Source organism: Leucoraja erinacea, chromosome 3 (assembly GCF_028641065.1).
Source record: "Leucoraja erinacea ecotype New England chromosome 3, Leri_hhj_1, whole genome shotgun sequence".
Lineage (NCBI taxonomy): Eukaryota > Metazoa > Chordata > Chondrichthyes > Rajiformes > Rajidae > Leucoraja > Leucoraja erinaceus.
In genome coordinates, this window is record NC_073379.1 from 30,242,654 (window position 1) to 30,265,517 (window position 22,864).

General features: G+C 42.2%; 1 protein-coding gene across 4 annotated transcripts in view; it reads right to left on the reverse strand.

Moving 5' to 3' along the window:
• Window positions 1-3,724: 3,724 nt before the first annotated feature.
• LOC129695436 (tyrosine-protein kinase JAK2-like) overlaps window positions 3,725-22,864 on the reverse strand; it is a 228,533-nt gene continuing 209,393 nt past the window's right edge. For all 4 annotated transcript variants that reach the window (XM_055632389.1, XM_055632388.1, XM_055632386.1 and 1 more), the window contains 7 exons: window positions 21,199-21,335; window positions 19,713-19,902; window positions 17,667-17,791; window positions 16,980-17,152; window positions 11,437-11,554; window positions 10,247-10,360; window positions 3,725-9,426 (listed from right to left, as the gene is read on the reverse strand). In XM_055632389.1, coding sequence (XP_055488364.1) covers window positions 9,319-9,426; window positions 10,247-10,360; window positions 11,437-11,554; window positions 16,980-17,152; window positions 17,667-17,791; window positions 19,713-19,902; window positions 21,199-21,335 — 965 coding nt within the window. In that variant the 3' untranslated portion in view covers window positions 3,725-9,318. The remainder of the gene's footprint in view (window positions 9,427-10,246; window positions 10,361-11,436; window positions 11,555-16,979; window positions 17,153-17,666; window positions 17,792-19,712; window positions 19,903-21,198; window positions 21,336-22,864) is intronic.

Sequence of the window (22,864 nt, forward strand, 5' to 3'; positions counted from 1 at the left end):
TTTCCACCCTCTGCTTCCTTCCTTGCTATCCATTCATCTATCTCTCCTTGGATCCCATGCGATCTACTCTTCCAGAGCAGCCTACCATGTGGAACCTTGTTGAATGTCTTACTGAAGTCCATGTACCCAACATCTACAGCTCTGTCCTCATCGACCTTTATGGTCACGTCTTCAAAAAAATCAGATTTGTGAGATACGATCTCCCACGTACAAAACCATGCTGACTATCCCTAATCAGCCTTTGCGCATCCAAATGCCTGTACAACCTATCCCTCAGAATACTCTCTAGTAAAGGGCCTGTCCCACCAGCATGCGACTGCATGCAGCTAGCGCGACCTAACGTGGTCGCTTGAGCCGTATGGCCTCGCGGGGGCGGTCCCACTTCGATCACCGGAGACGTATGGAGTTGTGCGGGGGCTCCGAAAAACTGACACTGTCCAAAAATTCCACGCGACAACAGCCTGTCGGCCCCTAGCCGCACTGAGGCCGTACACAGCGTCTCGACGCCGTACGCAGTGTCTTGACGGCGTACGCCTAGTGCATGGCGTTGTGTGATGATGTCACCGCCCAGCGTGCCGTTGCGTGATGATGTAACCGCCTGACGCCAAATTCAGTCGGCACGCCTCCTGCCCAGCTGATTGGTGAATGTGATGTTGGGACCAGCCCCGCACAGCTGCAGACGGCTCCGCGGTTGGAAGTGGGACTGGTCCCGCGAGGCCGTACGCCTCAAGCCACCACGTTTGGACGCGCTAGACGCATGCAATCGCATGCTGGTGGGACAGGCCCTTAACTTTGCAAGATGCAGAAAATGCAGATGTTAAGATCACCGGCCTATAGATCCTAGCATTTTCCCTACAGCCCTTCTTAAAAAGAGGCACAACATTTGCCACCCTCCAGTCTTCCGGCACCTCTCCTGTATTTAAGGACGACCCGTAAATTTCAACCAGGGTTTCTGCAATGTCCTCTTTAGTTTCCCGCAATGTCCTCAGATATATCTGACTTCATCTACACTTCACGCTTCCTCGAGAAAGTAGCATTTTTTAACCTGGGTCATTCCATCATCTTCCCTCTCCTGCAAAGCAGAAGATAAAATAGCTTGAGAGCAATTACCACCAGATTGAGGAACAATTTCATCCCCACTGCTATCAAACTGCTGAAAGGTCCTCTCATAAGCTAAGGGTGTAGTTCCGATCTGCTAATTTAAATAATTGCAGTCCTTGCACTCTTATGTAATTATCACACTAAAATGCTGTGAAATATATTCTGCACTCTGGTATTTTCCTCTTTACACTACGTGTTGCACAATTTACAACTGCCAATTAACTTACCAGCTTGCCTTTTGTGATGTGGAAGAAAATCACAATATGTAGAAATCCCACGTGGTCACAGGGAAAACATGCAAACTCCACACGTGCAGCACCAGAAATCAGGATCAAATCAAGGCCATGGGAGCTGTGAGGCAGCAGCTCCACAAGTTTACCTCAGTCCCCATACTCATGCAAAGTCCCTTGTGACATTTTACTTGCTGAAAGAGGTTATTTAACTGCAAGCTGATGTTGCAGCAAGCTCCCACGCATGGCAAGAGCAATCGCCATGCTGTAAAAAATGCAATCATCTTCCTCCTTTCAAATCTGGTAACTTCCTCGGAGTAAAAATAGAAGGGCCAGTTCTCTGAATTGAACTTTACTGAGAATTCACAAGTTAGAAGTTATACGAGTAGAATTAGGCCATTTGGCCCATCGAGTCTACTCCACCGTGGCTGATCTCTGCCTCCTAATTCCAGTTTCCTGCCCCATAACCCTCGACAACCATTCTGATCAAGAATTTGTCTATCTCTGCCTTAACTATATCCACTGACATGGCCTCCACAGCCCTCTGTGGCAATAAGTTCCACATATTAACTACCCTCTAATTCAGTGCTGGAATTAATATATTATTATTTAAATCAAAATCATGATGTTTTTACAGAAAGTAATTTTGAGAAGGCTGCAGATCTCGGATTATGAAGGAATTCTCCTTAGATATATTTAAATTTAAATGCTTTAGAATGAGGATTTGCGTAGACTTTGCAGACACAGAAATAGCACATTGTAATTCAGCACCGTTGACCTATTGCTCTACAAATGGAGCCATTAAAAACCCCATTTCTTTAAAAAAAAAACTAACAAGCAACTTCAAATCTGCCTTCTGATTCACTTCCTTCAAGTTGTCCCAGTATTGGTGAAGACTACAGTATATTTATCACTTCAGTCAATGAACAAGCTCTAAATTCAAGATTATCATCCCAAATTCCCACTTGATTCATGAACTCTGCTGGTATCAGTGTCAGAGTTTGCCTGAAAGGTTGCATTAAATGTCTGGTAGCAATATTGGGATTTCTGCATAAAACCAGGGAAATCCAGATGTTGCTGCTATTCCCACAGATAAATCCATCCAGTGATTTGGCCTCCACTGCCCTCTGTGGCAGGGAATTCCATAAATTCACAACTCTCTGGGTGAAAAGGTTTTTTTCTCACCTCAGTCTTAAATGACCTCCCCTTTATTTTAAGACTGTGGCCCCTGGTTCTGGACTCCCCAAAATTGGGAACATTTTTCCTGCATCTAGCTTGTCCAGTCCTTTTATAATTTTATGTTTCTATAAGATCGCCCCTATCCTTCTAAACTCCAGTGAATACAAGCCTAGTCTTTTTAATCTTTCCTCATATAACAGTCCCGCCATCCCAGGGATCAATCTCGTGAATCTACGCTGCACTGCCTCAATCACAAGGATGTCCTTCCTCAAATTAGGAGACCAAAACTGTACACAATACTCCAGATGTGGTCTCACCAGAGCCCTATACAACTGCAGAAGAACCTCTTTACTCCTATACTGAAATCCTCTTGTTATGAAGGCCAACATTCCATTAGCTTTCTTCACTGCCTGCTGTACCTGCACGCCTACTTTCAGTGACTGGTGTACAAGGACACCCAGGTCTCGCTGTACCTCCATCTTACCAAACCTAACCCCATTGAGATAATAATCTGCCCCCTTGTTTTTGCCGCCAAAGTGGATAACCTCACATTTATCTATATTATACTGCATCTGCCACGCATCTGCCCACTCACTCAACCTGTCCAGGTCACCCTGCAACCTCCTAACATCCTCTTCACAGTTCACACTGCCACCCAGCTTTGTGTCATCCGCAAACTTGCTAGTGTTGCTCCTAATTCCCTCTTCCAAATCATTAATATATACGGTAAACAGTTGCGGCCCCAACACCGAGCCTTGCGGCACTCCACTCGCCACTGCCTGCCATTCTGAAAAGGACCCGTTCACTCCTACTCTTTGCTTCCGGTCTGCCAACCAATTTTCTATCCATGTCAACACCCTACCCCCAATACCATGTGCTCTATTTAATTAGCATTATATCAGCAACAAAATATAGTTCAGCCTGTGTACCTTACGGCATCCAGTATTTAGTGTGGTTTCTTCAACTAGTTTTAAAGTAATCCTTCACTTGCCCCATCAATATGCAAAGTCATGTAGTTTTGTGCAGTGCAAGGGACTATTACAAGAACATACTATATGGTTAAGATGTAGTGATAATAACCCAGCAATAACTCTCGGACGGGTAGGTAATGGTTAACTTGTAGTTCAGTATATAGTCAGGATAGGTCTGACAGGGGACTGCGGGGTGTTGCATTATTTGCTTTAACAAAAATGAAAAAAAAACAAATAAGAACATTTGATTTATTATATTATCTTTATTAGTTTAAAATTCCAAATCAATAAAAAAGCCCACTTTTGTCAGTGAGGCAGGGATATTTTTAAGCAAAAGACAAAGTGTTGGAGGAACTCAGCACGTCAGGCAGCATTTGTGGAGGGAGTGGACAGATGATGTTTCAGGTGATGACTTCTTCCAACTGATAGAGAAGGGGGAAGAGAGCTGGAAAAGGGACATTCTTCAGCTTATTTTCTGCACATCATGTCCGCAATGGCAACATTTTCAGGCAGTACTAATTCTGCCCATAGAAATATTGGATAACAAACGGGGTCATAGCAAAAGAAATATATTAACGAGGCAATTCATCATTGAGTTCATCATTGACCAAGATTTCCCAGTCTAATCACACTTTAGGATTGCATTTGCAGTTCACGGCTCTACAAGTGCACATCCAGGTACTGTTCCAATGAGGCGAAGGCGTGTGGTTCTTTCACTCGTCCAGGCAATAAATTCCAGATCCCTGCCACTATCAGGGTGAAATTATTTTATCTCTTCTGCCCTCTAAATATTCTACCAATTACCCCCCTCCTTCTAACCAAGGAAGTGGCCTCTTCCAGTTTACTGTTTCCGGGAGCTTTACAATTTTATTCATCTAGCACCCCGATCAAAAGAGGAAAACCTCAGACTGTCTGATTTTTCCTCATTGCTATAATTTTCCAGTGCTAGCAACATCATTGTTAATCTTCTCTACACCAGAGCAACCATGTTCCTTTCATAAAATAGCAAACCAAGTCAAATGCAGCACTCAAAGTCTCATTGAATTAACCATAGAGCCAGAGTCAACAGGCTGTGCAGTCCACTGAAACCACCATCAAACATCTATTTGCACTAACTGCACAATAATGCTTAGTATTTCTTACCACATTATCATCAACACCTCCTCTCCATCCGAAGATTCCATCACACACCTACAATGTTAATGGCAATTTACAATGGTCCCAACCATCACCTCACTGGGACATGAAAGGAAACTAGAGCACCCCAAAAAAACATGCAATCACAGTGAGAATATGCCACCTCCATAGACAGCAGAGATCAGGATCAAATCTGTGAGGCTGCTGCTCTACTAGGAGAGTACTGTGCAATCAAATCTAGCACAATTTCCCCACTCCTGAATGCCAGGTCTTAATTGATAAAGAAAAGCAACTGATATTTGTTTTAAACTGGAGACATGAGGAACTACATCTGGAACCACAGAATGATGGAGGAACATAGCATGTCAGGCAGCATCTCTGGAGGCAATCGATAGGTGGTGTTTCGGGTCAAGGCCCTTCTACGGGCTTTCATCAGAGTCTATAGAAGGGTCCCAACACGAAAAGTTGCCTATCCATTCTCTTCAGTGATGCTGCCTGACCCACTGAGTTCCACACAATGTCAATGCCGAACATGCTGCCAAGATCATCTCTTGTCATAGTGTGGCCCAGCGCAAATTGGAGGAACAGCTTCTCATATTTTGCTTGGGTCGTTTACACCCCAGCGCTATGAACATTGACCTCTAACTTCAAATAACCCTTGCTTTCCCTCTCCTCCCTGCCCCTTCCCAGTTCTCCCACCAGTCTTACTGTCTCTGACTACATTCTATCTTTATCCCGTCCACTCCCCTGACATCAGTCTGAAGAAACGTCACCCATTCCTTCTCTGGGGCCTGAAGAAGGGTTTTGGCCCGAAAAGTTGCCTATTTCCTTCGTTCCACAGATGCTGCCGCACCCGCTGAGTTTCTCCAGCAATTTTGTCTACCTTCAATTTTCCAGCATCTGAAGCTCCTTCTTGAACACCTATTCCTTCTCTCCAGAGATGCTGCCTGTCCTGCTGAGTTACTCCAGCACTTTCTGTCCACCTTCACTCTTATCTACCTGCGCATTATCCATATCCCTCCATTCCCTGCATGTCCATATGCCTATCCAAAAGCCTCTTAAATGCCACTATTATATCTGCCCAACTACCAACCCTGGCAGGGCCATGCCATCAATTGTATATTTTCCTCTTATATTTGACCTTGCACTTGCTTGGATTAAACTCCATTTGCCATTTTTCCACCCATTTCTGTATCCCACTGTATACCTTCCTCACAGTCTGCGACCCCCAGCAATCTTGGTAACATCTGCAAACTTTCTAACCAACTTGTCTATGCTTACGTTCAAGTCATTTAAATGTATATCACAAACAAACAGCAGAGAACCCAGCACAGGTATCTGCAGAACTACACTAGTCACAGACCTCCAGCCTGAATAATGTCCTTCCATCACAACATTCTGTCTTCTATCAGTAAGCTATTTCCAAATCCATACGACTAAATCCCTGTTCATCTCATGCATTTTAAAGATTTGGGCACATATCTTTTCTGCTCAACTGTTCATCTATAATCTTCCAGGATTTTCAGCCAATGTTATCAGTGTCAACCACAAAACCTATTTTTTAATCTCTTTTGCACTCTGTGCCTGAGCCAATTTTGGGTCCAGCATGACCTTGTGAAAAGCCTTACTAAAATCCAAGTGGATTATGCAAAACCACTTATGCATTGACCCACTTTGTTGAGAAATTCAATCCTGTTTGTGGGATATGATCTTTTAACAAATCCATGGTGATTAACATGAATAAAGCATCTTTCTAAATGCGGGTTTATTTGGTCTGTTTGAATTGGCTCACTATCAAAATTAAACTTAGTTTATTCCTTCATCCCTTTTTTGAACAACTTTACACATGAGCAGTCCTCCAATCTTCATCACCACGGTCAGTTGAAAAGTGGTGGTCAGAGCCTTGGCACTTTACTTTCTTGCTTCTTTTAACAGCCTGGGATATCTTTCCACTTTCTATCTATCCACTTTCAACAAATGCTAGACCCCTTAATAACTCCCCTTTTACTATTCATCCCATCCAATATTTCACACTCATCCTTTTAACCACAGCAGTATTCTCTCCTTCTTTTGTGAAGACCATTGCAAAATATTCTTTAAAAACTGACTCACATTCTCCATCTCCACAGGTTAGGATTATTTTGGAACTCAAATAGTAACTTATTCATTATTTTCTTCTGTACTTCTTGCAACTAGGTATTGACCATATCCTCATGTTGTTGATATGCTTACAAAATGTTTTAGGATTTTCTTTGATTTTACTTTGGAGTATATTTTCCATAACCTTTTCCCAATTTATTTATCGTTTCACAGCTAGACTTTTGGACTCTTCCAGGAATTCTTTCCTGTCTGAACAAGTCTTCCTTTTTAACTGTGCATTGTCAATTATGGGCCCGTCCTCTCGAACTTTTGACACTGGTTTACCTTCAAGGAGTCTTAAATGATTGACCAACACCAGTAATATTGGTTCTGTTCCATCAAGAACCCTCACTCCTTTTTTGTTGGCGACTTGTTCCATTCTTATACTAAAAATGTACCCAACATGATCATCTGCACAAAAATACTTCCTCATTAATAATTCTTCTACTTGCTCTGCATAATTTTCTAGATCGGAAATTACAACTCTTTCCCATTCCTGCTCCAACCTGTTGTTCAGCTTGTGACACACTGTCTTAGCTGCGTCATACTTTCAAGAATGTATTGATGCCATCAGCTGCCTGTCATGTATCTGGCTCTGCTTTCCGTTCTCTTGAATCTTTACTCACATTTCCATTTTTATACAATCACGTTTCAACCCTCCCCAACAGCACGAGCAAACCTGCCCTTGAAGATATTAGCCCCAGCCCTTCTCTGGTTTAACATATCTGGCCTGCACAGGTCGCAGTGTCACAGACATCTAAAGACTTTCTTTCTGCACCATCTCAGCTCAGTCCTAACCCAATAAACTGAGACTGTGATCCTTCATTCTGCACCCCTGAGCCAAGAGGGGAAAACCTCCCTGCATCCGATCTGTCCAGCATTGTCAGCGTTTTGTACATTTCAAGATCTCCTCCCATTCTTTTAACTCTTGTGAATATTTCTTGGATAGTGAAATGGCTTCATGGATCTCCCAACACACCTGCCTGCTCATATTTGTTTGTCTAGCAGTTGCACATTCCCTTTCCATGTGCGCTCTCTTGACCTTAGCACAGACCACTTCCTGAAACATATTTTCCATGAGTCACACAGCCTTGTGAACAGCCCGCAGTGAAGTCCAATGCTGCTCCAGCACTAGAACCCAGAGCTCAAACTCATTTACACTTTAAGCCCGAAGTGAGCAATGCATGATCAGAATTTCCCTCCTTCATCATTTACAAGTTTTATGTAGGGATTAATCCCATATGAAACAACTATTTTTATAGCAGCCAAACCGATAAACAAGCCTGGTCCCTTCATATTTACATTTTTGTACATCATGATGTACTGAAGAATGCTTTCCTAGTTGGGAGCAAAGATGTAAGGGGACCTGTACAAATGGAGAAGAAATGTTTTTTTGGATATGCATCACTGGTAAGACCATTTTTCATTGGCCATCTCCTGTAGTCCCTGAAGAGATGGTGACACAGTGGGTTTACAAAAGCGATCTGGGTCTGACATCCTACCTGAATAATGTATGCAAATTATCTGAATAGTCTAAACAATGAACCCTGCATTCTCTACTTGTAAAACAAATGTCCCTGAGCTCTTCTTTGTACAGTTACCTTAGCAGGTTGTATGCAATATTATTGATCTAAATGTAAAAAAACATATAAACATAGTTGGAGTTTAACACACAAGACTATCAGGTTGGTACTACTTATGACATCTCAGATCAATTGTGATGTAGTAAATATTTTTTCTTCACTAATGTAGATTATTTTGCATTATACATTAAATTAATTTCAACCTTTAATCACCATCATATCCCATATCTGACATGCACATTATTCTTCAGTTTTACATTCTGTCTAAGATGCTGCTTAATGCACCACTGTTTTCGCATTCACAGTTTCACTGATTTCAGCTCCAGATCTGGTTGTTTTTCTTTTAACACGAAGAGTGAATTGAATTTATTTATATTTACACCATGGCACTGATTTCCATTCCTGTCAATGTTTCTGTATGTCCTAACCTATGGCAAGTATAAATGAGATTGCAATGTAGTACGATGGAATTATTCCCTACTCTCTGAAGGAATCTAAGTTGGGAGCAGTTTTAGATTATTAATGGCAAATACAAAATCAGAATTTCTTTTGCTAGTTCTTGCGCAAATTGCACAGACAATACAGTTTCACATGCAACACAAGGCAATTTGGTGGTTGTTGTTAAGTAAAGCTCCTATTATCACCATTAGGAAGTTTGAAATCTCTGTGAAGGCAACCCTGCTACTATAAGCACTTGAAATGGACAGATCACAGCACAGTTACAAAGCCCTCTTCATTGCTTTTCGGACTTTTTCAGTTGGTTGCCCCAATTAACTGTGACTTCACCGTGGAAAGGCTACTATTTTTCCAGAGGATGCGGAAGAAATCCATAGGGATCCAAGCTGGCAGAACATGATAAAATGACACTAGGTCTCTTCAACTTGCAATACAGTTCACGAGTGGATTGTGTCAGCTACACATTGGATAAGCAGCAGTTGTGTTTTCACGAAAGAGTACTCGGTTGAAATCTCTGCACATTCATCCTCCCACCAAACTTCTCATTGAGTCCACTTTTTGAGCAAGTTCTTTAAAAGTAGGGCGCTGATTTGATCCATTCTTCCAGCAATCCATCATCATAGAATACATCTGAGGTTGATAAAAGATGAATGATTGAGATTTAAAAGGTACCAATGACATTGCCTAATTTAGCTTTTTTAAAACACGTAGGCACTATCGTAATAACCGCAAAATAGAATTACATAGCATTTAAAAGATTTTTTGAAAACAAATTTTGCTCTCGGGATAATGAGAAAAGGATTGGTTTTCCAAACATTCCTCGGTTACATGTGAAAGATCAGCAGGATATATAATGTTTTTACTTTACGTGCACCTGGTCTGAGTGGAACTTTTCTATATAATAGAATGTAGAATTTTGAACAGTATTTGTCTCCCACATTTAAAGACTAGGTGAAGGGAGATATGGGAATGGAAAAGAAAGATATAGAGAACTTGATATAGAGAGTGTCAGTGCACCCCCAAACATATTTCTGATAATAGTTCTTACAAACAGGGAGGAGACATGTGTGTCCCATTAGATGGGATTTTTTCAAAGAAATAATGTTTTCACCCACTTCTTAGTCAGTGCGGTTCAGACCTGCAGAACAAGCTTCATTTAAATTTGATGTCAGATTGGTTGTGTGACCAAGAAGCTTGCTCCAAGAAGAAGAATATTTTAAACATTAAAAGATGAGGAAATAATCAAACACAAGGAAATCGTGGGGATGGGAGGTAACAAACATTAGCATTCAAAATACAGATGTGCTGGATCTGGGGCTAACAGGCTTGAGGGAAAGATTACAATTATTTTAGTGAACTAATTTCGACTCCACAATGGTTATCATCCACTCTCATCCTTCCCCCCCATCCACCACAAAGTTCTGCTATGAGCACAATGAAGGCACTGTACCGTGTCAGAGCACTCTTCTGGTTTAGGCAGCCTTCTCCCCGCTTTAAGCAGCTCAATCAAGTGGAAAACGATCATCTGTCCTTGCTTGTCACTGCCGATCATATGCATGAATTCCTGGAAAAAAGTTAAGATATAAATAATTAAGTGTTGAGAATCTGAAGTGGGTAGCATCCACTTGATTTATGTACAAACCACGCGTAAAATCCATCTGGAGCACGTTTTAACCATTTCTGATTGAAGACCCATGAGAAAAGGTCCTGGAAGTTCATGGGAAGATGCATTGCTGGCAGAGCTGACATTTACCAGTCACTCTTTCAGTCATAGAGTGAAAACAGTATGGAAACAGGCCCTTCGGCCCAACGCCCATGTTGACCACGATGCCCCATCTACACTAGTCCCGCATGCCCGCATTAGGCCCATATCCCTCTAAATGTTTCCTATCAATTTACCTGTCCAAATGTCTTTTAAACTTTGTTACAGTACTGCCTCAACTACCACTTCTGACATCATATGTTGTAACATATCTGTGCAACAATCATCTCTGCCTTCCCAACAGAAATTGGGGAAAAGCATACATCCTATTATCTTAATTCATAACTCTCTATAAAGATAAGCAAGCCCCATAGCAAGTCTGCTGCGAGGCGTGAATTAGAGCCCCGGATGGAATAGCAATATGTTGTTCGCATCTGCTTATCTGAGTTTTAATTGCTGTGATTTGTATTACACAAGTGTGGGCTCTCACAATGCTGACTGCAGGCTTTTAAAACCGTGCAGAGCAGAGGTGCTGTGACTTCTGCTTGTGCACTGAGCCCTGACGCAGTGACTTGGGGCCAGTTGCAAAACCGGATGCACACTGTGAGGAGGATTGTGGGTGGGTGAGGGGTGTTGGGAGGCTGTGTGCACCAAAGACAGTCATTTCACAACATTTTCCCTCACTTCCACTCGAGTTGTTCATACCATGCACAATGGCAGTCACGTGGGGTGCTCTTTCCATCAGCGATCCCACTCCCCATGAATCCCAGAAGCAAAGATGCAGCAGCTGTGATCTCTTCAGGCAGCTGCGGTCCACAACTGTGCAGCTCGCATTTAAATAGAATGATCAGACAACTAACTAAATGCTTTGTGTTGGAAAAAAATGGTTTAGTTTATAGACAAATGCAAAAATTAGTCAACAGAAGCTGGAGACTCACCGACGGTGGACTTTTTGTTTTCTCACTGTACGTGAAGAGCTCATACAACACCACTCCAAAACTCCACACATCCGAAGATACTGAGAACTTATTCTCCATCAGAGATTCAAGAGCATACCTGTTGCAGAAGTCCAAAAAAAAGAGTAAGATTTCATCCAGCAGCTGTTCTTCTTGCTTACCTATTACAACCCAGGAGGCTATTCAACCCATCAGAACCACCTTGTCGGTGACCCTCGGACTGTCCTTGATTGGACTTTGCGGGCTTTACCTAGCAATAAACATTATTCCCTTATCTATACAATGTAAATGGATCAATTGTAATCATGTATTGTCTTTCTGCTGACTGGTTAGCACGCAACAAAAAGCTCTTCACTGTATCAGTACACGTGACAATAAACAAAAAAACGGAATGACTCCCAGCAGAGGCCCTCTACCCATTATATTTACCCACAGCACAGCAATCTATTCTTGCTAACATGTTCATCAATACCCCTTTGATTCTATTGCCACATACCTACATTTGGTGTAACTGAGTATCCTATTAAACTATAATTTGTCTTTAGGGGTGTGCGAAGAAACTGCAGTAACCAAAGGAAATCCACGCAGTCACAAGTGAGCGTGCAAACTCCATACAGACTGTACGGAGGTCAGGAGTGAACCCAGGTGTGGGAGCCACTGCATTGCACAATGCAATCCTAGCCAAACTAAAGATGGATCAGTGTTGTTCCCTCCACTGCGCTGATCCTTCAGCAAGCAGTCCAAAGAAGTAATGGTATAAATTTGTACTGGGGATGACCTGAGCTCAATGGTTCCATTAGTGATGAGCTTCACAGAGAAAAATAATAATGCAGAATGCTACTTGTAACTCAGTGTTCACCACAATGACAATACCACAGAGAAGTTACAGTTTAGTTATCCCCTTATATGTCCGTTATATAGACAATGGACAATAGGTGCAGGAGTAGGTCATTCGGCCCTTCGAGCCAGCACCGCCATTCAATGTGATCATGGTTGATCATCACCAATCAGTACCCCGTTCCTGCCTTCTCCCGATATCCCCTGACTGCTATCTTTAAGAGCCCTACCTAGCTCTGTTGAAAATATAGGGAGTACTTTTTACACCAGGCATTGAACATAGAGTGCAGGAATAGAACAGGTCCTTCGGCTCACAATGTCTGTACCATACATGATGCCAAGGCTATATCTTATCTACCAGCTCATAATCCATATCCCTCCATTCCCTGCACATCAATTTGCTAGCTAAAAGTCTATTAAATGTCACTTATGTATTTGCCTCAATCACCAACTCCCACGGCACATTCCAGGCACTCACCACCCTCTGTGTAAAAAGGTTGCCCCACACATCTATATATTACTAAAACTCTCATCGTGTGTGTGTGTGTGTGTGTGTGTGTGTGTGTGTGTGTATGCGTGTCCGTCATGCCCTGAATTACGCAAAAATGGTACAGGATAGCGCTACAATTTTTGGATCACCTTACTCACCATTGTCCTGTGGTGTGGTGTATCAAGTTTTGTCCAGATTGATGTTATATTTTACAAGTTATTCACATTTACAACTTTACAAAATCAAGTTTGAGAAAAAATGACTTGAAGTTGCAGTGGCAGTTACAGCTGTGCCGTTACACTGGCATCTCATTTACATAAACTGCCTGTCAGCAGTGCTCCACTCTTACAATGCTAACAAAGACCAGACTGCCAGTGCAATGAGAGATTTGTTACATTGTTGTAAGGAGGGGGAGGGAGTGGTGAAGGGGACGAGGAGAGGATTGTTGTTGAATGTTATTTAAATGGATAGAGGGAGCGGTGGGGGATATGGAGGGAAGAGGGGTTATGGAAGGAGGGAGTGAGTGACTGATGGTAGGGGAAAGGAGAGGGAGGAAGAGGTGAGGGAAGGAGTGGGGGTGGGGAGGAGGAGGAGAGGGTAAAGAAGACAGATGGTGAAGAGGAGGGGGAGGGGGATGTGTGGGAATAATCCATGCCTGCGCAGATGAGTGAGTGGTGGAATATTGCATTGGGGTAACAAGTTGCGTTGGGGGAACGGGTGAGTGGTGGAAACGGGTTGCGGTGGGGGAACAGTGAGTGGTGGAATATTGCGATGGGGGAACGGGGCCCAACGGGTCCCACTTGATCTAGTCTTCCTTAAACTTTGCCTCTCTCATCGTAAAGCTATGCCCTCTACTATTTGAGTTTTTCATCCTGGGAATAAAGTTCTGACTGAGCACCCTATCTATGCCTCTCATAATTTTAATTGCAGTGCAACTAATCCAAATCTGCCCAACATCTCCTGGAGGCTAGCACCCCATTAATCCTGTAAAGGGGAAAACAGAATTGCATGCATCACTCCAAATGCGGCCTAACCAAAGTCCTAAAAAGCTGTATTCTCACTTCCTGACTAACACTCAATGCCCCGACCTATGAAAGCAAGCATTCCATAAATCTACTATCCATTTCTTTCATGGATGCTGCCTGACCTGCTGAATTACTCCAGGACTTTGTATTCCATGCAAGATTCCGCATTTTGTTGCGTCTCTTTGTCAACTTCTTGACGTTAATTCCTAGCATATTAATTTAGGGGGAAAAGTGGCTTATGCTATGCTATTTGAAAGAGTGTTTCTGAACCATTTTTTTCATTACAAGAAATCATGCATGGAAAGAAGATGCCCTATGTAGCTTTGAATTGCTTTGTCGAGCTGAATGTAACAGCAATGTAACATAATGTAATGGATGTGATGTTCTAGAGGAATTGTACAGGACACAAATGTTTTTTACAAAGTGTGTGGGGATTTTCTGGAATGTACTGGTTGGGCTGGTGGTGGAAGCAGATACAACAACGGCATTTAAAAGATTTTCAGATGGGCACATTGATATGCGGAGATGGAGGGATATAGATCACATGCAGGCAGAGGAGATTACATAGATATGTAGACAATAGGTGCAGGAGTAGGCCATTCGGCCCTTTGAGCCAGCACCGCCATTCAATGTGATCATGGCTTATCATCCACATTCAATGCCATCTCCCCACGTTCCTGCCATCTCCCCATCTCTCTTGATTCCGCTGGCCCTAAGAGCTCTATCTAACTCTCTTTTGATTGCATTTAGTGAATCCGCCTCCACTTCCTTCTGAGGCAGAGAATTCCACAAATTCCCAACTCTCTCTGTAAAAATATTTTTCCTCATCTCAGTTCTAAATGGCCTACTCTTTATTCTTAATCTGTGGCCCCTGGTTCTGAACTCCCCAAAATCTGGGACATGTTTCCTACATCTAGCGTGTCCAATCCTTTAATAATTTTATATGCTTCTATAAGATGCCCTCTCATCCTTCTAAATTCCAGTGAATACAAGCCCAGTCGCCCCATTCTTTCATCATAAGACAGTCCAGCCATCCTGGGAATTAGACTCATGAACCTATGCTGCACTCCCCCAATAGCAAGAATGTCCTTCCTCAAGTTAGGAGACCAAAACTGCACACAATACTCCAGGTGTGGTCTTACCAGGGTCCTGTACAACAGCAGAAGGACCACTTTACTCCTGTACTCAACTCATCTTGTTAATAAGGCCAACATTAGCTTTCTTCACTGCCTGCTGAACCTGAATGCTTACTTTCAATGACTAATGTACAAGAACACCCAGGTCTCGTTGCACTTCCCCTTTTTCCTAACCGGACACCATTCAGATAATAATCTGCCTACCTGTTCTTGCCACCAGAGGATAACCTCACATTTATCCACATTATACTGCATCTGCCCACTTACCCAATCTGTCCAAGTCACCCTGCATCCTTATAGCATCCTCTTCATAGTTCACACTGCCACCCAGCTTGATGTCCTGCAAATTTGCTAATGTGACAATTCCTTAATCTAAATCATTAATGTATATTGTAAATAGCTGCGGTCCCAGCACCGAGCCTTGTAGTACCCCACTAGTCACTGCCTGCCATTCTGAAAGGAACCCATTATTCCCTACTCTTTGTTACCTGTCTGCCAACCAATTTTCTATCCATGTCAATACCCTATCCCCAATTCCATGTGCTCTAATTTTGCCCACTGCTCTCCTGTGTGGGACCTAATCAAAGGCTTTTTGAAAGTCAAGGTACACTACATCCACTGACTCTCCCTTGTCCATTTTACTTGTTACATCCTCAAAAAATTCCAGCAGATTAGTCAAGCATGATTTCCCCTTTGTAAATCGATATTACCTTGGACCGATCCTGTTACTGCTATCCAAATGTGCCGCTATTACATCTTTAACAATCGACTCCAGCATCTTCCCCACCACCGATGTCAGGCTAACTGGTCTATAATTAGTTTAACTTGGCATCATGTTCAACACAGAAATTGTGGGCTCTAGGACCTGTTCATGTGCTCTTCTGTAAACCAGCGTCTGCTAACGGCAGAGGCCTGTTTAGCAAAAAAGTGTCAAAGTGCTGGTAACTCAGCAATTCAGTCAGTATCTCTAGAGAACAAGGATAGTCAATATTCTTTGATTGGCATCCTTCTTCCGTCTGAAGAAGGGTCCTGACCCAACACATCGTCTATCCATGTTCTCTAGAGATGTTGCCTGACTCGTGGAGTAACTCCAGCATTTTGTGCCGACAGTGTTCAATGATCTATGTATGTAGCATGACTATCATGGGATTTTACTTTTATTTACTTTATTTCACAATCATTTTCTCAACTAATGATTCAAAACGTTCAGACATTTGCGAACTGACTACCCAATCAGCAGTGGTGAGAGTATAAGGTGAATGGTCCCTCTGAGTGTAACTCCACACTTCCATCCAACAGCCCCAAGTGCCAGCTATTCATTTTCTCTGCATAGCCATCCATTTAATTACGTTTTTGCTGGAAGTGAGATTTCCCATTATTTACAATTTCTACCACAAATTAAATTACTTTCAAAGTCCAGAGTCACAGAGTGATACAGTGTAGAAGCAAGCCCTTTGGCCAAACTTGCTAGTCATTGTAACTAGTCCCAACTGCCTGCATTTGGTCCAGATCCGTCCATACTTGCCCTATCCATGCACCTGTCTAACCGGAAATTTGACAATTTGATCATTTTGTCAATTAATATAAACTAACAGTCTTGTCTATCATGAAATCACAGCGCTGAGTTGAAATTCATTGATAGGTGAGTGTGGATCTACTTTTCATTTAATTGATTCAAATGTAACCAACCACAGCGTGTTTTAGTGTTGTACATATGTTAATTGCCATCATTTAGAAGGAAGAATTATTTGCTTCTTCACATTATATGCCTTTGGTTTCTAACTTAAGCATCCGTTCCTTATATCATTTCACATACCATTTCAGTCCATTGAGTCTATTTAGCCCACAGAACAGTCCTTGTCAACCCCTTTCCCCCACTTACATCAATACCCACTCAGCTTTACATTGTGGGAACAACTGGCCTCATCGTCTCTGCCTCAGATCAAGGCAAGATTCTGAGAGGATCCATTGCTGACACTGTTTAAATAATTACACATGTACAGATAAGTCCTCTACATCGTTTTGAACTAGACTTACCAAAAGATTGGACTTTCCCCCGGCTCCTTCACCTTGTAATACTCTTTGTCTTGTGGTAAAACCTTGGTTAGACCAAAGTCACCAATTTTCACTCTGTGTTCATTCTCCACAAGAATGTTCCGTGTGGCCAGATCTCGATGTATATACCGTTTGGTTCCAAGATATTCCATTCCCTGTAATGGCCCAACAGAATCAGTGCACACTACAGGCTGAGATGCTTGCCTTTCAGGGCAAAAGTGATAGTTTGTTCCTTTGCTCAAGTGGTTTATAGAAGGACGGATTGAAAAACACCTGCCTAATAGTTCAGGTGACCCAGGTTCTCTCCTGATCTTTGTGTTGTCTCTGTGGAGTTTGCATGTCTTTCCATTGAGCATGTGACTTTCCCAGGGTGCTCTGCAAGTTCCCACATCCCAAATATGTACAGGATGATAGGTTAAGTAACCACTGCAAATTAGATTAGTAGAAGAGTGGTAATGTTCTGGGGGACTTGATGGGAACATGAGATGCTCGACATACTCAGCACTCATTTTCATTTTTTGTGGAGATTTGTTTGTCAGAAATGAAAATAATTGAGCAAAGTGAGGGAGGCTTCCTCTGGGAAGTTCCTATATTATAATGGTGTATTTGTAGTGAAACTTAATCGGAATAAGCTAAAGTAACAGGTCCCTGCTGGTAACAACATTTTACCTTGCAGATCTGAGATGCGTAAACAAATATCTTCCTGCGATCAATCCGATCTTTATTTTTCTGTAAGTAGTCACGTAGACTTCCATGAGGCAAGTACTCCATAATCAATCTCAGGTTTCTCCGTCCTATAAAAAGCACAACTATTACAGCATATTATAAATTGGACATTGGTCGGTCAGAGGAGTGAGGATGAGGAGGATGACTTTGAAATTGTGTTGTTCTTTGGCTGGAAATTATCAGGTATCAGGACTGATGCAGAATGCCCAGCTATTCACAATCTACACCACAGTGTAGGGAAGTGGCGCCCAGCTATTCACAATCTACACCACAGTGTAGGGAAGTGGCGCTGAGATAAAAGATCATGATCTCAGTGAAGGTGGAGCAGAATAAGGGGCAGAATGGCCCACTTCCTTTCCTTTTCCCTCTTGTGTTTTGTTCTTGGACCATGACTGTTTTGGTATGGAATATTGATCTGAGCCTTCAATAGATTAGCCAAGAATTTGCCAATAGATTGCTTGAAATTGTGCTAAAACATCAATTTCTACAGGGTGACTGCACCTTTGCATTCTCATAAAATACTCCTGATAGAAACATAGAAAATAGGTGCAGAAGTAGGCTATTCGGCCCTTCGAGCCTGCACCGCAATTCTATATGATCATGGCTGATCATCCAACTCAGTATCCTGTACCTGCCTTATCTCCATATCCCCTGATCCCTTTAGCCACAAGGGCCACATCTAACTCCCTCTTAAATATAGCCAATTAACTGGCCTCAACTACCTTCTGTGGCAGAGAATTCCACAGATTCATCACTCTCTGTGTGAAAAATGTTTTTCTCATCTCGGTCCTAAAAGACTTCCCCCTTATCCTTAAACTGTGACCCCTTGTTCTGTACTTCCCCAACATTCGGAACAATCTTCCTGCATCTAGCCTGTCTAACCCCTTAAGAATTTTGTAAGTTTATATAAGATCCCCCCTCAATCTTCTAAATGCTAGCGAGTACAAGCGAGTTTATCCAGTCTTTCTTCATATGAAAGTCCTGCCATCCCAGGATGCCCTCATCTCCAACCCAACACCCTCAGATCCCGTGCACTCATTGTTCCCAGGGCCTATCCCTGAACATCAGTTGTACCATCATTTTTCCAGCCCCAACCCGCACTGGATGCCTCAGTTATGAGATTATAAGTTTATAAGTTATAAGTTTAAGAACAAGGGGTAATTTAGAATGGAGACGAGGAAACACTTTTTCTCATAGAGTGGTGTGAGTCTGTGGAATTCTCTGCCTTAGAGGTCGGTGGAGGCCGGTTCTCTGGATACTTTCAAGAGAGAGCTAGATAGGGCTCTTAAAGATAGAGGAGTCAGGGGATATGGGGAGAAGGCAGGAATGGGTTACTGATTGGGGATGATCAGCCATGATCACATTGAATGGCAGCGCTGGCTCGAAGGGCCGAATGGCCTACTCCTGCACCTATTGTCTATTGTGATGATCTTTGGCTCATCTGTTAAACACAGTTGATATTTGAAACCATTTGTTTTGCGAAGGCTTGGGCAAACAAACTAAGAAAAAAATAATATTCCAATATTATTGGCCATTTCATTTGGAAACCAGAGTCAGTTAAAGTCCGACGAGCCACACCCATACCCCACAGCCTACTCCACTCATTGGTTCACTTTCTCGCTGCACTTATCTATCATTTACAAGCTATAGGGTGAAGTGTGCACCTGATGGAATTGTCTCTAATGAAACACAAAATATCTCCACAGGAGATCAAATTCCCTGTGTGGGTCACTGTGTTTTGGATGTTGGGAATGTTTGAATGATATCATTAAAAACTCTTCACTACCCCCTTTCTCTAAAACCCAATCACTTGGAAACCAAGCTTTGCTGAACTTCCTCACTCCTCCAGAAAACACTCTGCTGGAGGTGGGTAAACGTGTCTTCTTCAACGCAGGGAAGAGGCCAGGTCTGTAAATCAAAGCCAATCAATATTTAGGAGAATCTAGTGTTCAACAATTAGTGAGGCTGACACCATTATTAAATTCTCACCTGCGCTATAGCACACTCCTTTGTACTTGACAATGTTCTCATGTTGAAGAGACTTGAGAATCTCGATTTCTCTTTCAAAGTCGCGAACGTGTTCTGCGGTGCTCTGCTGCAGTTTCTTCACAGCCACCACATCGCCTGTGTTGTCCTGCAGTGGGTCATATCGGCAGAGCTCAACGCTACCAAAGTTGCCCTGTTTGGGGAGGAGCAGCACTGCTTTAGTGTGTGAACAACACTGAGATGTTGTGGTTGCAATGCATGTCAGTCCCTGCCTGTATCGTACTTAACAAGAACACATGCTAGTGAAGTCAAATGACTGGACTGTATAAAAAAACTTGAGTTTTGATTAGTTTAGAGATACAGTGCAGAAACAGGTCCTTCAGCCCATCGAGTCTGTACAACCAGCGATCCCTGCACACTAACGCTGTTCTACACACAGTAAGGCCAATTTTACAATTTTAGCAAGCCAATTAACCTACAAACCTGTACGTCATTTCAGTGTGGGAGGAAACCAGAGATCCCAGAGAAAACCCACGCAGGTCAAAGGTTTCAAAGGTCTTTTATTGTCACATGTACCAATTAAGGTACAGTGATATGCAGATTACCATAAGCTACAGCTATATAAAAAAAGCAACAAGACACATAACTGCATAAAAGTTAACATAGACATCCACCACAGCAGATTTCCTACATTCCTCACTGTGATGGAAGGCAAAAAAGTCCAATCCTCTTCCTCTTTATTTATATAGGTCACGAGGAGAACGTATAAATTCCGTACAGACAAATACCCATAGTCAGGATCGAACCCGGGTCTCTGGCGCTGTAAGGCAGCAGCTCTACTATTGCGCTACCGTGCCGCCCAACTTCATAATTGCAAGTATTACAGCTACAATTGGTGAGAAAATCTCAGAATTCAAAATTATTTTTTTCTATGGAAGATTGATGTTGCTAGTGTTGAGGAGTTACTGAGATTCACGCAGGCATGGATCTTTAATACATGAAACAGTCCCTTCAGCCCAGTGTGCCCATCCTGAATGTCGGAAATTCAATGCTAATCCCAATTTTTATTTAATTCTCTCAACATATCCAGATTCTACCATTCTCCTTCCCCCTAGGTATAACTTACCGTAGCCAAATAACCTACCACCCACATATCTTCAGTATGCGGGAGGAAAATGAAGAACTTGTAGAAAACCCAGGCCATTCCAGGGCGAACACACAAACCACCTCTGAAATGTTCTAACTTGTCTATTCAGGCAAAATACCATCAGCCTGGAACATAATTCTGTCTCTACAGATGCCGCATGACCTGCTGGGCGTTTCCAACAATCTCAGCTATTATTATTGCTTCACATGGGGTTTTGCAGCAAGAAGATTCATCAAACTACAAAGATGTTCTGTGTAATGAAACACCACAGTTAACCTATTTTAGTGTGGATTCGAACAAAGGAATTGTGGATTAGACACTCGGCTCAGGATGAATCATTACCTTGCCCAACTGCTGCAGGAATATGAGGTGCCGTTCTTCAAACTGTGCAGGGTCATGATTTCCAGAGGCAGCAAGAAATCCTAGTCCACCTCCTCTCACATTTGGCAGTAGGTCACTTTCGACCAACAACTCATAATCTGTATGAGAAAGTACATAGTGTTTCTAATCTTTTCAAAACTGTCCTTTTCCTAATCAAGATCTTTTATTTTCACACATTCTGTTTTAAAGTTTTGGTGGCCTAATTAGAAGGGAGTTGATGAAAACTGCTTTTCACCTGGAGGATGTTGAGGTCTGGAGCTCAAAGCCAGAAAGGGTGGAGATGCAGAATCCATAACTAAGTGTCTATATATACACTATGGTGGAAGTTGAGGAAATTGGCCATATGCTCAAGTGGTTCAGGAATGGGGTCAGATCCACAAGACAGGTTTTGAAGAAAACCCAGATAGTTTTCGCCCAGAGAGTTGTGAATCTGTGGAATTCTCTGCCACAGAAGGCAGTGGAGGCCAATTCATTGGATGTTTTCAAGAGGGAGTTAGGTATAGATCTTAGGGCTAAAGGGATATGGGGAAAAAGCAGGAATGGGATACTGATTTTAGATGATCAGCCATGATCATATTGAATGGCCTACTCCTGCACCTATTTTTCTATGTTTCTAGTACCGGCAACAAAGGGAGGTGATTTTTGAGAATGAGCTGGTAAGGAAAAGTTACCGAGAAACATATTTCAAAATATTATACTTGGAAGTTTGGGACTTCTGGGCTGTGGAACTGAAAAATAGGATTGAATAAGGGTTTAATTAAGACTTGATTTGTTGCAGCACCCAAGGCCAAAATATTTTTGGCAAGCAACAACAGGCATCTCTTGTGCACCATTTAGTGTCAGTGCCTACACACAAGCCTTCTCAATGGACACATTGACCATACACACTGTGCACCAGCAGCATGAACATACTGGACACACAGAAGGGACCCAGGAGCACTTAGCAACTGTTTCTAGATAAAGTTTATGTGCGCAGTTTGCAAAACTTAATGTTAGCATAGCCCTCCCACTATTTCGCTGCCAGTCACACAGGAATTTCTAAAGTGCAAAATCATATGCACACTTCTCCAAATAACAGGAAAGGGTCACTAACCAAAAACATGGTCTACATGACAATGAAGCTTTTGCTATTTTAAAAGACAAAAAAATTGAAAATTTGTTGAACATCAAAAAACTATTACAACACACACTTTGGCGACCAGTTAATAGTTCTCTTTCTCAGATTAATTAGATTAATTAAGAAGCAACATACTGCAGATGCTAGAAATTGAGTGTTAGTTTAATAATGAATCAGATTAGACCTTTTGTACCCTTAAACGGGTGTTAATTTATAAAATTTATAAAAACCCGTGATATGGCAGTTTATTGCTAAGATTCCAATCTATACCAGATTCCAACAATGTGTTGATGTGGAAAAGAATCCGAATGTTCAATCTAGATGGCAGAACTGGCCAAACATGAGATGCAAAGATAAAGCAAGAGAAAACATGGATGTTGGATACAAATTTCAACATGTATGTAATTGAGCTTCACATACATCTTAAAAAACAGAACCAAAATAATTTTGCCATCACTACATTTACACTTGTTGCACATACAATAGTTTATTGGTGCACTCACTACATCT